Genomic DNA, 14,803 nt, shown 5'->3' on the forward strand with positions numbered 1-14,803 from the left:
TTCCTTGAACAACCTGATGGAGAGAACCCGATCCCAGTTATCATTATTAAATCAGTATATCCCTAGGATTCGATTTATTATCAACCGCAAGGAGGGCGAGTACAGAAGTAAACGACTGTTTTCAGGCCTTTGAAGAGCACAGACTGGCATTGTTGATGCTAGAAAAAGCCTGATGGGATTTACTTTTTTTCCTGCTCTTAGCCTGCAGGGGTCTGAGGCTGGGATGACGATGGCGGGGGTTTGATCATCGTTCGACGCCCAGCTCGATTCTCGAAGGGGCCCTTTTTACAGTTTCAACGACGCATCCTACGGCGCTGCAGCCACCAGTAGCTGGACTGTTCCACAAATATGGCTTACAATCGGCGAGACGACGATCTCGCGTACGGCGAATATCATGGCCAGGGAGGGGGTGGGGAGGAAGGAGAGCGGGGCTTCATTGGAGACATGGGCAAGCGCATCTTTGGAAGGAGGCCTCAAGACCAGCAACAATCTGTGAGCATTTTTCCACTTCACCCCTGGACCTTGGTACATTCATGTTAGCGTCCTTCCATTCCCTCTGTTCCTGCTATCGACCTGCATGCCGTCATCGGCTTGACGCCGCTGCCACTAGGTCCTCCCAACTGTTCGTCTCTGCGTCCGCCATTGTCGTCTACCCCTGTTTATCACTAGCCATCAATTAACCTCTGCTGTCTTTCTTTTGCTACCAAGCCGCGTGAGACCCTCGATGCCCCTCGCTGCCCTCACTCCATCCCCTCCTCCACCTTTCACTAACCAGAGACCTCGTGCAGGACGTCACCCAGACCTATCAACCCCATCTCGGCCAGCAATCCTCGTCGCTTCAACACGGTTCGTCCTCCAACGAAGGCGGTATGTCGTTCGTTTTCGATAAACTGCACAGCGCTGTGCACTCCATCGGCACCGATATCAAGGACAAGCTTTCAGGCAAGGAAGAGCCTCAAGGACACACTCAGCAAAGTGGTGCTTTGAGCCAGCCCCAGGGAGGCCAGGGCTTGCAGCCTGGTCAAGACTACCATTCCCAACACCGTTTCCTTAGCTTTGCCCCAGAACGGCACGGAAATGACATCAAATGGTATGTCGACGGCTGCGGATACATGTGGGCTGTCTCGGTGGCTCTAGAGCGTGCCAGGGAGTCAATCTGGATCCTCGATTGGTGGCTGTCGCCCGAATTATACCTCCGAAGACCGCCTGCCAAATTCCAGCAGTATCGAGTTGACCGCATGCTCCAAGCTGCGGCTCAGCGAGGTGTTAAAGTCAATATCATCGTTTACAAGGAGGTAACCCAAGCTCTGACCCGTAAGTTGCTCAATCCAACCCTGCCTGAATATCTCCATTCCCTCCTCCCCGAGTCAACCGACTCCATCACTAAAGGCCTCGTCTGGGCTGGTCTTGGTGTCATTTTTAAGTCCCTTGAAGAAGCCGAAAAGACGGACCCGCTGATTGCACCTCCTATTACAGTGTCCTCCGCCCACACGAAACACGCCTTGGAAAATCTTCATCCCAACATTTCCGTCTTCCGACACCCTGACCATCTCCCCGATGCGAAGGTACTGCAGTCATCAATGTTCTCCTCTATTCAAAACATGACGTTTAGTCCCGCTAAGCTCGCCCAACTTCCTGGAGATGGCCTCAAAGCCATTTACGGAGCGAACCAGGATACAATCCTTTACTGGGCGCATCACGAAAAGCTATGTTTAGTTGACGGCGAAACGGCTTTCATGGGTGGATTAGACCTATGTTATGGACGCTGGGACACGAATTCACACCCTATTGCAGATGCCCACCCGGGTGACCTGGACCGCATTGTATTCCCAGGTCAAGATTTTAACAACGCGAGGATCATGGGTAAGTACCTGGGTTTCATTTCCTCAACCAATGCTAACATGAGAGTAGACTTTAATGACGTTCCAAATTGGGAGAAAAACAAGCTTGATAGAACCCAAAGCTCTCGCATGGGCTGGTCTGATATTTCCCTCTCTCTGACTGGCCCCGTAGTTCAAGACCTGCACACACATTTCGCCCAGCGATGGAATTTCATCTATGGAGAGAAGTATGGTAAGAAGGACACTAGATATCAGAGTCTCCCTCTGCCTGGAGGTGGTGCTCAGCAGGGCGGCTATTATCCACCCCCATCGATCCAGCAGCGAGGGATGGACGGAGAGGAGGAAACTGAGCGCGGGCTTGGCGGTGGTGATTATGACGGTCAAGGTGGCGGGGAACGCGGCCTCTTTGGAAGTGGTCGAGGAGGTGGGCTCCGAGAGAAGCTCCACTCCCGCATCAGCGAGGGCTACCATCAAATGGAGTCACATTATAGCCAGCAGGAGCAAGGCCAGTCACATGCCACTCACACCGCCCAGCGAGGAGGAGTGGAATGCCAAATCACCCGGAGTTCTGCGAAGTGGAGTCACAACTTGGATGCCACCGAGGTAAAGATGACCTTCACCTAATTTCAGAGTACCACTAATTAGCATAGCACTCTATCCAAAATGCCTATTGCGAGATCATCAAAAATAGCAAGCACTTTGTCTACATTGAGAATCAGTTCTTCATCACTGCCACCGGGTAGGTCTAATGTCATATAGAGCACCTAGCTTCTTGAGTACTAACTAAAGCAGGGACGAGCAGAAACCGATCAAAAACAAGATTGGCGCTGCTATCGTCGAAAGAATCATCCGTGCTGCTAGGGATGGCGAGAAGTACAAGATGATGGTGATGATGCCTTCCGTTCCCGCATTTGCAGGTGACCTCAAGGCCGATGATGCCCTTGGTACGCGGGCAATCATGGAATTTCAATATGACTCGATCAACCGTGGAGGACACTCCATCTACGAAACAATCGCCAAGGCTGGCTATAACCCCATGGATTACATTCGGTTCTATAACCTTCGAAGTTACGACCGTATCAACGCTAGTGGGGCCATGCGTGCTGCCGAGGAGTGCAGTGGCGTCCCATATAGCCAGGCCCGTCAGGAGCATGATGCTGCCTACGGCAGCGGATACCAAGAACCGCAAAGCGAGTATCAAGCCTACCGACCGCCTCAGGAACAGCAGCCAGTCTATGAGATGGATGCTGGGTATGGACAGTCGCAAGGGCAAGGGAGGCCAGCTGTATATGAGCAGTATCAGCAGGGCGCTGCTCAAATTGGCAGCCGCAAAGGTCTTGGTAGTGGACGGTGGGATTCGGTCAGTGAGTGCTATATGCTCGGCGGAGAGGACATTCGCAATGTCCCTTGGGAGGGTGGAGCTATGGATGAGATTGACGCTTTTGTTAGTGAGGAATTGTATATTCACAGCAAGGTTAGCGCCCCTTCCCACAGTCTGTCTCACTGTCTAACCCAATCCAGCTTCTCATAGCGGACGACCAAATTGTCATTTGCGGGTCTGCAAACTTGAATGACCGCTCACAGCTTGGTGACCATGATTCAGAGATCGCCATTATTGTACAAGATAACGACACAGTTGACTCATTCATGGACGGCCGTCCTTGGCGTGCAGCCAAATTCGCGTCATCTCTCCGCAGGCAAATCTTCCGCAAACACCTTGGCCTGCTGAAGCACCAGATTATGGATCACCCAGACCAGAACTTTGAACCCATCGGTGTACCAAACATCTACGATTGGGGCTCGGAGGAGGACAGGCAAGTTGCGGACCCCATCTCCGATGAATTCCAATCCCTCTGGAACTGGCGGGCAAAGACCAACACGGATGCCTTCGCAAGGGTATTCCACCCTGTCCCTTATGATGGTGTGAGGAGCTGGAAGCAGTACGACGAATACTACGAGCGATTCTTCCATGAGGAAGAGAATGATAAGAAGGAGAAGAAACCCAGTCAGTATAAGTGGGGTCATGTGGTGGCTGAAAACTTCGGTCAGGGCGGGGTGCGAGAGGTCAAGGAGGTACTGAGCACGATCAAGGGCACACTCGTGGAGATGCCGTTACTTTTCCTAAAGGACGAGGATATCGCTAAGGAAGGACTTGGGCTGAATGCTTTCACTGAGGAAGTGTATACCTGATCTGGGAGTGACCATCAGGATTTGGCGGGGAGGATCAGCGCAGGAACCTTGGAAGCTATGTGGGCATCAGCCAGAATCACGAAACTAGATCTGTACTAAAAAAAAAAAAAACACTCCAGCCGGCTTCTGATGTAGCTATAGATCTTGAGCTATTGATGTTAGCTAGAATCATGGCAAAGCCAGCTTTTGGTGTGATTAAAGGAGCATGCAACCCGCTGTGTTCTAGTCTCGCGACATGCGATTGGTTGTGACTTGGCCCCTGGCCAATGGAGATAACTTCAGTCCCCAACTTTTGAAAGCTTACATCTACTTCTTTCGGGTGCGTCCACTCGTTCTTGAGACATTTCCCCCAAGATCCAATGTAAATAATGCCTCTTCACCGTCGTTTCACCGCGCGAAACGCACTCATCGCTCTCCTTGTCTGGCTGTTCCTCGCCCTGCTCTTCCACCTCAAAGCAGAGCTATGGCCGTCCCCAGTGGAACCCTCGCTCACCTCCCTCGAGCCTTCGAATGATGACCACCGAGAACCTATCCCGCACGATAATGGTGGGAATAAGGCAGGCGAAACTCCTGCGGTCGCAAAGCGTCGAACGGCTGTGGTTGTCGCCAGCCAACAGTTGGAGGACGCCACGTGGCTAGACGAGTACTTTCCACGGTGGGAGAAGAATATATATAGGGTTGATGATAAGAGTGCGCCGCTAACTGTACCTAAGAATAAAGGACGGGAAAGCATGGTCTATTTAACGTGAGTCGAGCTTCATATGCAGCAAAGACACTGCACTCAGACGCCAAGGAAGCTGGAATGCAAGGGCTAACGGACACCCCAGCTTCATCATAGACAATTTCGACAAACTGCCAGACAACATATTGTTCCTCCACCCGAATCGATACCAGTGGCATAACGACGACCCTGACTACGATGGGCTTCCCATGCTCAGGCACTTCCAGATCCCATACCTTGAGAAGGAAGGATATGTGAACATTCGATGTGCGTGGTCCCTAGGGTGCCCTTCCGAGATCAAGCCTATCGCCGAGGAGGGCGAGCATCGCGCGGCTGTACACGCTGGAGGGGACTACAAGCAGGGCTATGAGGCCCTGTTTCCTGGAAAGCAAGTCCCTAGCAATGTTGGTGTAAGCTGCTGTGCGCAGTTCGCAGCGACTAAGGAAAAGGTGTTGGAAAGACCAAAGAGCGACTATGTGCGCTACAGGGAATGGTTGGTGGATACGCCCTTGGACGACAGCATCAGCGGGCGAATTTTCGAATACAGCTGGCATAGTGAGTTAACATGCTTTCATTTTCTGGTCGCCAAAATTGGATTACTATTCACACCCGTGATCCGTCGCTCAATTACAAGCCGGATTTTCCACACTAAGGCCGACGTGGAGCAAGGAGCTATTAGAACTCTAGACCGTTACCTAAGGCTTCGAACGCCTCCGCGCAAGCAAATACCCTGGTCGGACTGGTCACAGGAGAACACGTCAAACATTTGAAGGACCTAATACTTCGCCTCGAAGCTGATAAGCGGCCTCTCGCGAGCCCGTAGAGACCTTCTCGAGGTAGCTTCGTTTATTAATTCCCGATTGAGCCTGGCTAATATTCCCGTCAATTATCGCGAGAAACTTCACAAGGCTGAAGTTTTCCATTTGTTCCGCTAACCACATTGCGAGGACATTCGACTTCTTTGCTTCCGCTCTCTGATACCGATACCTCCAAGGATTGATCATTTGCTAACGATTGTCAGTGATATTTGGGAAAGAACCCGTTCATTGCCCCACAGCCAAAGAATGTTATTGCAAGGTATTTGGATTTTGCTATTTAGAGTGCCAGGAGGACGGAAACTGCGCTGGACGCTATGAGCTGCCCCGATTTTCAACACTACCAAACGGATGGCCATTTATAGGTTGGAAAGGAGAAGAGCGCAATCGGTCTGCGCCAGAAGAATAATGTATGTACCGCGTACCGCATTTGGTGTACACACTCCTAGCATTGGCTAACAATTTGTGATAGATCTGCCGCATGCTTCCACTATAGTGTCTCATGCCATCAATCTTTGAGAACACGTCACTATTGTGGCACCTTTGTCCGACGTAATTGTACGGTCATGCATAAGGGATGCGGAGAGTCTCAACCTTTCAGTTCGCCCCCCCTCCTGCAGCATACGAGTTTGGTCTGTTCTGAACGACAGTCCCAACAGTCAAGGGTCTCCTTGCATCCGCGGTTCCGCTATTGGACTGTCCATATCTGTGGACAGAAATGAAATGGATGGGCAACAAGGCTGAGGGCGCCAGCCGCGTTACAAAGCTAAGAGGGCGCATGTTGCCCCAGGGGCGCGATAGTGAGGCGAGTACATAACACCGAACTGCGTTATTGGTTTCACACATGTCAAAGAAGGCCTGCATGTGCGCCTTCAAATCTAGACTAGGGTTTCTTGAAATTAGAAGGCAACCACACGGTGGGAGGACTCGGGTCGGTCATGGATAGGTTCTGTAACCTGTTTACCCTGGATAAGGCTCTGAATTAATTTATCATGTGTGAAGAAATTCACTGTCGGGTTATTGAGGTACCTAGGCTAATCCTGAGATATAAAATCAAAGCTTTCAAGGCTGAAAAATTGAAACGTGCACGAGGATGACAGTAGCTTGGGTGGGGTAACGAGAATTGCGCGGCTCTGCTTTGAACCTTTGGATCTGGGATGAGCTCGGCTCTCACGAGCGGACTATACCGCGTGCACAAGCTGACATCTGTGCGTATAATATTCTGAATAAATTACAAGATTTTGGAAGCAGCTAACAAACTTACATCCCTTGTTTAGCTCACTCCACTAACAAGACACACAACAATGCTAAAGACACTAAATTAACAACAAATAGTTATATAGGTAGTGTATACAAAACCATACCCTACGCGAGATAGGCTAGAAACATATAATCTTACAGAGACACAAGTTATAAAAGAAGTCACGTATTGTAAACTAAGAGTCTAAGAAGCTATATAATTTATAGAGTATTAATAGACGTAAAAGCTAAGGTTAATTAAGTAACCTATTATAAAACTCTTTAGCCTGTACACTCTCTTAGCTTTAAGCTACAAGGATAGAGCTCTGTACCACTACGCTAATACAACTAAAAAGATGCGAATAATCAACTAACAGTTAATTGTTGTGTACAGAATAGTATATATACCTGTCGCGTGTAAAGACCATCTTAGTCTTACGTAAGCGTAGTATAGTAGTAATAATAGCTAAATTTAAGCTTTTTACTTATTTTTATACATCTTTTAGCTTATTTTAGTAAGCTTATTTATTATTAATAATAGTTTAGTAGAGTCTTTTACTTTTTATATAAGTGTAAAGTAGTTTTAATTAGTCTTGTTAGCTTTAATCTATTTATTTGTAACAATACTACTGTAACAATGTTAAGCACCTGCACTGCCGTCTTAAGTTCGAGGCAGCTCCTTCGAGGCAGACTGTGCGACCCCCTAGCGTCGCGCCAGCGTCGCAGGAGGCTAAGTAATAAACAAGGCGAATAACGTTCTAAGATTAATAGAATTCTGTCTTTTATCCCCTCTAGAGAGTCTGCTCGCTGCTATATTATAATTCTATTACATAATTTATAACATTTTAGTAGAGTTTTTATAAAATAAATGTTTCTAGCGTTATAGTAAAAGTTCTTTTATACTTTACTTTATTTATTAAGCTTTTTACTTATTTATTTCTATAGCTATATATAGTTAATTATTGTCACGATCAGGCTTAACCTGTAACAAGGTAGGCACAGTCAACTACGTGGCCTTCTTGTAACGAGGAAGGCACGGTCAACCACGTGGCCTTCTTGTAACAAGGGAGGCACGGTCAACCACGTGGCCTTCTTGTAACAAGGGAGGCACGGTCAACCACGTGGCCTTCTCTCGCTTATAGAGGTTTAGGCTAGGCTAGAGACAACCGCTAGTGCTAATGCTAGCCCTAGCAGTATCTATATATATATTATACTATGCGAGAATACTTAGCTTAAGTATTCTCGTGCGTACCTTTTAGTACAGTAGGGAAAGTCGTATAGTATTAGCTTGGCAGGCAGGACGTCTACCTTATTACACTTCTCTCGCTTATAGAGGTTTAGGCTAGACTAGAGGCAACCGCTAGTGCTAGTACTAGCTCTAGCATTATCTATATATATATTATACTATGCAAGAAATACTTAGCTTAAGCATTCTCATGCGTATCTTTTAGTATAGTAGAGAAAGTTATATAGCATTAATTGTGCAGATAAAGCGTCTACCTTATTACACTACTAAGTACTTTTATCTCTAGAACTACTAAATTAGCTAAATCTTTTACTATAGATTTATATCTATAATAGTATAGAATATTTAAAATATTTAAGTTCTATTATTAATATTTATATAAGTAAAGTTTTAAAGTAGAATTTTTAGCTAATACTATATAATAATTTTAAAAATAATGTTACTTAGTAGGTTTCTTCTAAAGGTTTAAAGTAGCTATTTTAATAGCTGTGTGTTAGCTTTAGTATAGAGTCTTAGAGCTTAGTATTGTTTTAACATTACGTGTTGTTGTTGCGTAGGCGTTTTAATAGAGAGAGTGCGGCACTTAGTAGAGTGCAGCGCTTAGTAGTAAAACACGTTATTATAAAAGTAGATCTAGTAAGTAGAAAAATACTTATAATATTACTAGTAACCTTTAAGTTAGTAAAGCTACTAGAAGAAATTATTTTTTTAGTAACTATAATATGCAAGAACAGGGCTCCGCACCACTCCGCCGTCACAACTAAAAAGGTACGAATAATCAAACAACAGTTAGTTCGCGTGCCTAATAGTATATATACCCGTCGCGTGTAAAGACCATCTTGGCCTAGCATAATAAGTATATAAAGTTAATAAGAGGGCGCTGTTAGTTAGTTATCTAAGCTAAAGGGGAACATACAAAGTGGTGAGATAATATAACAATACAATGCTTATTTATATGTATCTTACATAGAAAACAGCATTTTGAGAACACTCAAGACTCGTAGGCCTGTGCACGCGGTACAGCCTGTCATGGCTGTAAGCACGGACGCTTGAGCCTCATTAGTTATCTCTGACATTTGCTCACGCCTTGACAAGGTCACGCTCTCATATTACTCTGCAGAGCCTCCTCTTTCCGCTCTTGGTCCCCGAGTTCGTCCTCTCTACGCCCTTCTCTTTTCGCCTAAGTGCTTTGCCATGATTCCCATGCAGGGGTCAGGCTCGTTCTGACTGTGTTCCAATGCGGCTCTGCTTCGACTGCGCTCAGTATTTCAACCTGGCTGCTACGATCTCGATGGCATGCACCTTCCTACATCGATTACTAAAGTTCATCACCTCAATTGGTTGTTCCCGTCTTGTCTGAATCTGTCTCCTAAATCCCTCTAGTCACGCTGTCTGACTTTCTTTCAACAAAATACACCGCATGTTCTCGCTTGCGATTCAAAACTGCACACCTCCCTCCAAATTTCACTCTCCGCCTAGTCCAGGCACTTCATGACTATCACCCTAGATAGATTGCCTTTCGATGTTTTATTCTACATTGCGTCCATCCTAAAATTCGACGATATTATTAACTTAAGCCATTCATGCCGCCAGCTAAAACTTCTTCTGAACGAGAGTACGCTATGCCGAAAGACTATCGAGGTACGCAGATCAAAATTCATGGGGGTTCAAAACTGATTGTCCGGTCCAGACACACGCCCCTTACAGCAAGGAAGCAAGGCTCGCTCAAGATCGTCACATAACGTACGGGGAGGCTGTGCAGAGCGTATACGACAGGCGAGAAGCCTTTTCAAATGCTTATCCGTTTTCAGCTCGTATCGTCGGCCAAGGGACCGCTTTTACTTACCGGCAAGGGATACTATGCGTCCTGTCCGGTAGCACTATTCGTGTTTCGGACGAACATACCACTCCAGCTTTTTTCAATATTGATCTATCCCGTACCCTTGGGTCTCTGTCCGAGTCCTCTACCGGTTCACCCAGTGAGCTTAAAATTTCCTTGTTATACTACAGCGACAATATTCTCGCAATCCACTATGGAAGAAAGACAAGGCCCAATAACGGACGAATTCTTGCTATCAGTACGAAGACGGATCTCGCTGATGAAGAGAGGCTTCTTGAAGACATTCCACTAGAGTCAAGCTACAAGCTTTTCGTACGCCATACAGCTACCTACCTCTACTACGGGACGTACACGGGAGTTGGAGACCACGGCCACCATGAGTGGGAGATTCGTGGAGTCTCGTTGGACAAAGCCCATCCTCTGCCTAAGCAAACACGACCTTTGCAGCTAGAAGAATTCTTTGGTACAGACATTGGTTTTACGATTGCCTTCGAGATCCATAATGGCTACTTTTATGCACTATCAAACCAGACATCTTTTGAGGTGGAAGAGATTGACTGGACATCATTCTATCACTGCATACGCTTTCCTCTCAGCAAACCTCTTTGTAATGAGGTTGAAATCAACACTCGCGTTTACCGTCGACAGCACAAGGAAGGCCCAATACACGACTCTTGGACAGATCTTACCATTCAGGTCGATGAGCTTACAAACAAGCCATTCATTGTTGAGTCCCGCCGTGAGTGGCTGAACTCATCAAGTAGCCAACTCAGAACATTCTACATAACAGATATTGAATTTCCGAAATTGACTACCAGCACACCCTCAGAGGGTGGATCACCCACACCAGGATCAGCGGATCAGAATCCTCTCCCAATTGACGACCCTTTACGTGCGCTTCTCGACTCCTCTAACAACCCAAACTTTGCGCCGGACCAACCACGCTTGAACTGGAACGCCCATCCCGAGTTTGAGCCGGGATGCAACCCTGCCCGATCGTTTGTGTTTTCGAAGACAAAATTTCGAGCATACAATTTCTCCTGCAGCTCTTTCATTGACCTCGTTGAAGACGAGAAATGTTGTAGTGGTGTGTCTGTTGGTCCTTGCTTGCGAATACGGATTGGCTCACGACGCCCCGCTCCGATAGATTGGGAACCGTCCGATAAAATTACGTCTTCAAGGAATCAATCGATCGGCCCGCCTCCCCTTGGTGATACCTGGTACCGTCACTCTTCAATAAGGATGTGGCCACCGCCTGCGAATACATGCCCCTGCTCGAAAAGACTGCATGAGATCCTCAATCCTCGAATGGTCTCAGAATCTGTCTATAATAGGACTATTACTGGTGAAATGGATGAGCGCAGCTTTGTATACATGGTTCGGCCGGGGAGGTCATACTCGACGGACGACGAGAACGCCTTGGGCACCATCATTGCGATCAGCTTCAACCGCGAAAGGCGCGACACGTCGACCCAAGAGCCGGAACTAAACAGTCAGGGCCATTCCAAGGACGTATTCAATCCCTCTTATTGGCACTGGCAACCTGGGCATCTTTGCCGAGTGCAGCAATGTTGCTGACAGAGTTCTCTCTTAATGGAGCAAAACATATGACGTGCTCTTCATGTTACGCAAGGACATAACCAATATCTGCCTTACGCCCTGGGATTCGCCAAGCATATCTTGCCGGTCAACTTCCCCGCACACCAGGCAGCGATAAGTGTCTGTCAAGGACTCCCGATGGACAAGGCATGAAATTAATCAGTCAGGTAGCACCAGGTGCATCATCCACATTTATTTGATGGGTTCTAGACCAGTCGCCGCTTTAGATCGGCCTGCAGCTCAGAACAATATGTTCGCTTAGTCATCACTTCAAGGAGATACTTGCACATTCCCCATAGCTTCCAGCAAAAGGCCATAAGGCTTCATTTGTGTTTTATGGAGGAGCTCCGATCCTTTTGTATGAAATTTTGGCTCATGAAAGTTGTTGCAAACTGCTGGTTCTTTCTCGTGAACGTTCCTTCTCCTGAAAAACTTATCCACATCCTTTCACTAACTGAATCAAATAGGAATGGCCGCAGGTCTCTCCTTCCACGTTAGAGACCTAAGAAAAATGAGAAAGGAGAAGAAAACGAATTTCTTAGGGTCGCGAGTTTGAGGCAGGTAAAACCAACGCTCTTCAACTATAGTCGATTCTGAGAAATTCGAGGGCTCGAGGCCATCGCTCCCGCTACACTTGCACAACCTGCACAACCTACAAAGGTCTCTTCGCTCCCCATTCCAATCACTCCACCAAGCAGAGTCATTCCGCCACCACCTCATACCACCTTGCAAAGAATCGTCCGCCAAACGGCGACATCCACTCTTCCAATCCCACACCCCTATCAGAGCCCACGACCTACGCCCCGCAGACGCCCTCAACCTACCCAGAGTCCCACGCCAACACCCGCGGTCCGCGCCGTGAATCATCCGATAAACCCAGACCTATAAGCAAATAATTGTTTCCAGCGCCCTTATACAGATATTTGAATGATGCATGCTGCTGCGTGCATTGATGATGCAAACGCGTACGATGTCCAGTTCAATCACCTATTCACCCCCCCCCAAAGCCCGGCTACCCACGCCACGCGTTATACCGTACCTCCACACCCGTCGCCCCTGCCACCAATAGCACGTCATTTTCCTCCTAGGCGATTCTCTTCCCAATAATTCACCGATCAGGAGATGCGCGCGGATGGCTAGTTAGCCACGTTCTGCGAGAATTGTGTGTGTTTGTGTGAGTGGCTGAGACGTGCAACTTGCATATGCAAAAACGCTCCTTTGAACCTCGAGGGCGAAGAACGCAGGCATCTGCATGTACTGTCCTGTGAATGTACATGCCAATATTTGAACGCAACTGCGGCAGACTGCTTCCGAGGAGCGTAAACATCTACCATTAGACAGCTACCCGTGCACCAAACAATACGATCCGGTCTCTGCAATCGAGCGAAAGGCGGAGATGAGGGAGACCTGTCTGGTGTGGGGGCCCGTAATGGAGGACGCTCCTTTTCCGGCGATGTAGCAGGGCAGTGCATATAAGGTTACTAGATCTAGAAAGAGGTGATGCTGGCTTGTTCGGAAAAGAAATATGCGGCTCTGAAACAAGCCGAATAAGGTCTGATTCGTCGCCCGATATTATGATATATTGGTTGAGTGGGGTTCAGAGGGTGATGGTTTCGGATGGGTTGGTGGGATGTACGTTTGTTGTTTGTTTAGTAGATGGCGGTGTATTAGTTGCCTCCTGAAAAATTCAACTACTACAAGGAATGGCCTCGGTGAAGCTAAGAGCGAGGGCTGGCTCTAATAATAGTATCTCGAACTATCAGCGACCAAAACAAAGAGAGAAATCGCTCGAGACACGTCCTCGCATACCTCCATTTCCCCATCCACCTCTATTGTCTGTCCTGTGAAAGGAACCTGGCGCTGTTTTTGCGCCTTCTCCGGGTGCTTCTCGCTGGAAGACTTCGACACAATCCCGCATACTACTATTCTCATTGTTTAAAGCTAGCAAAGTCTTGCAATGATCTGATCCGTTATTTAACACAAATATTTTTATGTTATGGTAATTTTTTTTAGGAATAAATCCTGTATGTGCTATGGTACAAAAAGTGTATAATCTTTTAACTAACCTCCCACGCCCAGTCCAGTAGAAAATTCTTGTCTTGCCTTCTACCTAACCTGTCCGGCGATCCATCGTGCACAAATATCGCAAGGCCATCTCTATTCTAGTCGATATATTCCTTAGAGCTAGCGACTCAATCCCGCAACTCCAAGAACTAAGACCCCAACTAGACGGCGAGCTCGAGCTCGAGCTCCCCACAACCTCCTTCCAGTCCCTTGGCCTCAAACCCATCTCCCAAGGCGTGAATACCAGCGCCGCTATGCAACCCCTTTGGTTCCCCTACCCCCTTCACTCCATGTTCTTCCGTATCGTACCCACATCGCTCGCACAACTCTGGAGAGTTGGCGGCGTTGGATATCGATGACTAGGATGGACTCCTTTTCTCTTTGACATGACGTGAGCCACGCGAAGACAGAGCTCATATATATTTCCGGCTAGCATGTTAGAGGCAGACACCCACCCAGTCTTAGAATCTATTGGATATTACAGGAACTTGGCTAGATTTTGTACATGGATAGAAAAAGTAGCAGAGGGAAAGCAAGGAGCATGGACAGAAGCGAGATGATAGTTTTCCTATCTCTTACTCCTAGGCGTCGGCTCTGCTTCACTTCTCCTCTCCTCCTCTCCTCTCCTCTTCTTGTTCGAAGCCACTAACAGAACATATTTGTGGCAATAAACTAGACACAGTTGAGCAGAAAGTATGAATCTGAGCGCTTGGGAGGTAGTATTATACAGAAGCATACCAATCCTCTCCGCTCTGCCCAACTCTGCCAAACTCAGCAGCTCGGGGCTAGGTAGCTTGCGTAGAAAGATATATCTGTGTAGGTTACGACTTTGCCCTTGGATATGCGCGTATTTGAACGGAGGCATGCAAGGGAGTATGGAATCTTCAAGATTTAAGACGAGAAAGGAAGAATGCGTTTTCAAATAAAGCTTGGCTTTGCCACCCTGTCTCATGAGTTTGATAGCGTCGGATATATCAGACTCAGAAAAAAAAAAAAGAACAGCACCTGAGACGATGCTTTCGATCAGGGCAAGAATATATCTTCTAGATTATCTATTTATGTACCGCGCTATCCACTGTAGATGACGAGAGCCTCCCAGAAGTGCTGGTGCTGATATAGAAGGTTCGAATACCGATATTTCACAACCCCATCCAAAGTAACTCCAAGCTAAAGGGATATCCGGCACAAAGACAAGGAAATGCTGGTAAGGGATGAGGCCGAGGACGCCAAACACTGTTATTGCGCCCA

General features: G+C 47.4%; 4 protein-coding genes across 4 annotated transcripts; all 4 read left to right on the top strand.

Annotated features, from left to right (window-relative positions):
• The first annotated feature begins 285 nt into the window (after window positions 1–285).
• BDR25DRAFT_304059 (phospholipase D/nuclease) lies at window positions 286–4,143 on the top strand. Its single transcript, XM_033690128.1, has 7 exons — window positions 286–492; window positions 789–1,314; window positions 1,477–1,863; window positions 1,912–2,444; window positions 2,492–2,580; window positions 2,634–3,315; window positions 3,363–4,143. The coding sequence occupies exons 1-7, from the start codon at window positions 445–447 to the stop codon at window positions 4,029–4,031; spliced, it is 2,934 nt and encodes a 977-aa protein (XP_033546932.1). The 5' UTR covers window positions 286–444; the 3' UTR covers window positions 4,032–4,143.
• Window positions 4,144–4,330: 187 nt separating this feature from the next.
• On the top strand, window positions 4,331–6,101 carry BDR25DRAFT_36659 (uncharacterized protein). Its single transcript, XM_033696963.1, has 4 exons — window positions 4,331–4,776; window positions 4,859–5,307; window positions 5,774–5,977; window positions 6,040–6,101. Exons 1-3 carry the CDS (start codon window positions 4,400–4,402, stop codon window positions 5,974–5,976), a joined length of 1,029 nt encoding a protein of 342 aa, XP_033546933.1. The 5' UTR covers window positions 4,331–4,399; the 3' UTR covers window position 5,977; window positions 6,040–6,101.
• A 3,442-nt stretch (window positions 6,102–9,543) lies between these two features.
• BDR25DRAFT_314841 (uncharacterized protein) lies at window positions 9,544–11,470 on the top strand (the record flags this gene model as incomplete). Its single annotated transcript, XM_033691485.1, has 2 exons — window positions 9,544–9,693; window positions 9,743–11,470. 2 exons carry the CDS (start codon window positions 9,544–9,546, stop codon window positions 11,468–11,470), a joined length of 1,878 nt encoding a protein of 625 aa, XP_033546934.1.
• A 951-nt stretch (window positions 11,471–12,421) lies between these two features.
• Window positions 12,422–14,115, top strand: BDR25DRAFT_355804 (uncharacterized protein; the record flags this gene model as incomplete). Its single annotated transcript, XM_033695525.1, has 10 exons — window positions 12,422–12,526; window positions 12,561–12,630; window positions 12,671–12,750; window positions 12,795–12,946; window positions 12,987–13,116; window positions 13,163–13,203; window positions 13,255–13,460; window positions 13,576–13,656; window positions 13,703–13,899; window positions 13,966–14,115. The coding sequence occupies 10 exons, from the start codon at window positions 12,422–12,424 to the stop codon at window positions 14,113–14,115; spliced, it is 1,212 nt and encodes a 403-aa protein (XP_033546935.1).
• Window positions 14,116–14,803: the final 688 nt, after the last annotated feature.

The sequence above is a fragment of the Lindgomyces ingoldianus genome (genome assembly GCF_010093535.1).
Source record: "Lindgomyces ingoldianus strain ATCC 200398 unplaced genomic scaffold BDR25scaffold_18, whole genome shotgun sequence".
In the NCBI taxonomy this organism is placed as follows: domain Eukaryota; kingdom Fungi; phylum Ascomycota; class Dothideomycetes; order Pleosporales; family Lindgomycetaceae; genus Lindgomyces; species Lindgomyces ingoldianus.

Bases quoted from the DNA above. Each gene is read 5' to 3' on its own strand.
- BDR25DRAFT_304059 (XM_033690128.1), top strand. From the start codon at position 445: ATGGGCAAGCGCATCTTTGGAAGGAGGCCTCAAGACCAGCAACAATCT. The intron at 493-788 runs GTGAGCATTTTT...GACCTCGTGCAG, and splicing joins CTCAAGACCAGCAACAATCT to GACGTCACCCAGACCTATCA. The intron at 3,316-3,362 runs GTTAGCGCCCCT...AACCCAATCCAG, and splicing joins AATTGTATATTCACAGCAAG to CTTCTCATAGCGGACGACCA.
- BDR25DRAFT_36659 (XM_033696963.1), top strand. From the start codon at position 4,400: ATGCCTCTTCACCGTCGTTTCACCGCGCGAAACGCACTCATCGCTCTC. The intron at 4,777-4,858 runs GTGAGTCGAGCT...CGGACACCCCAG, and splicing joins GAAAGCATGGTCTATTTAAC to CTTCATCATAGACAATTTCG. The intron at 5,308-5,773 runs GTGAGTTAACAT...AACGATTGTCAG, and splicing joins TTTCGAATACAGCTGGCATA to TGATATTTGGGAAAGAACCC.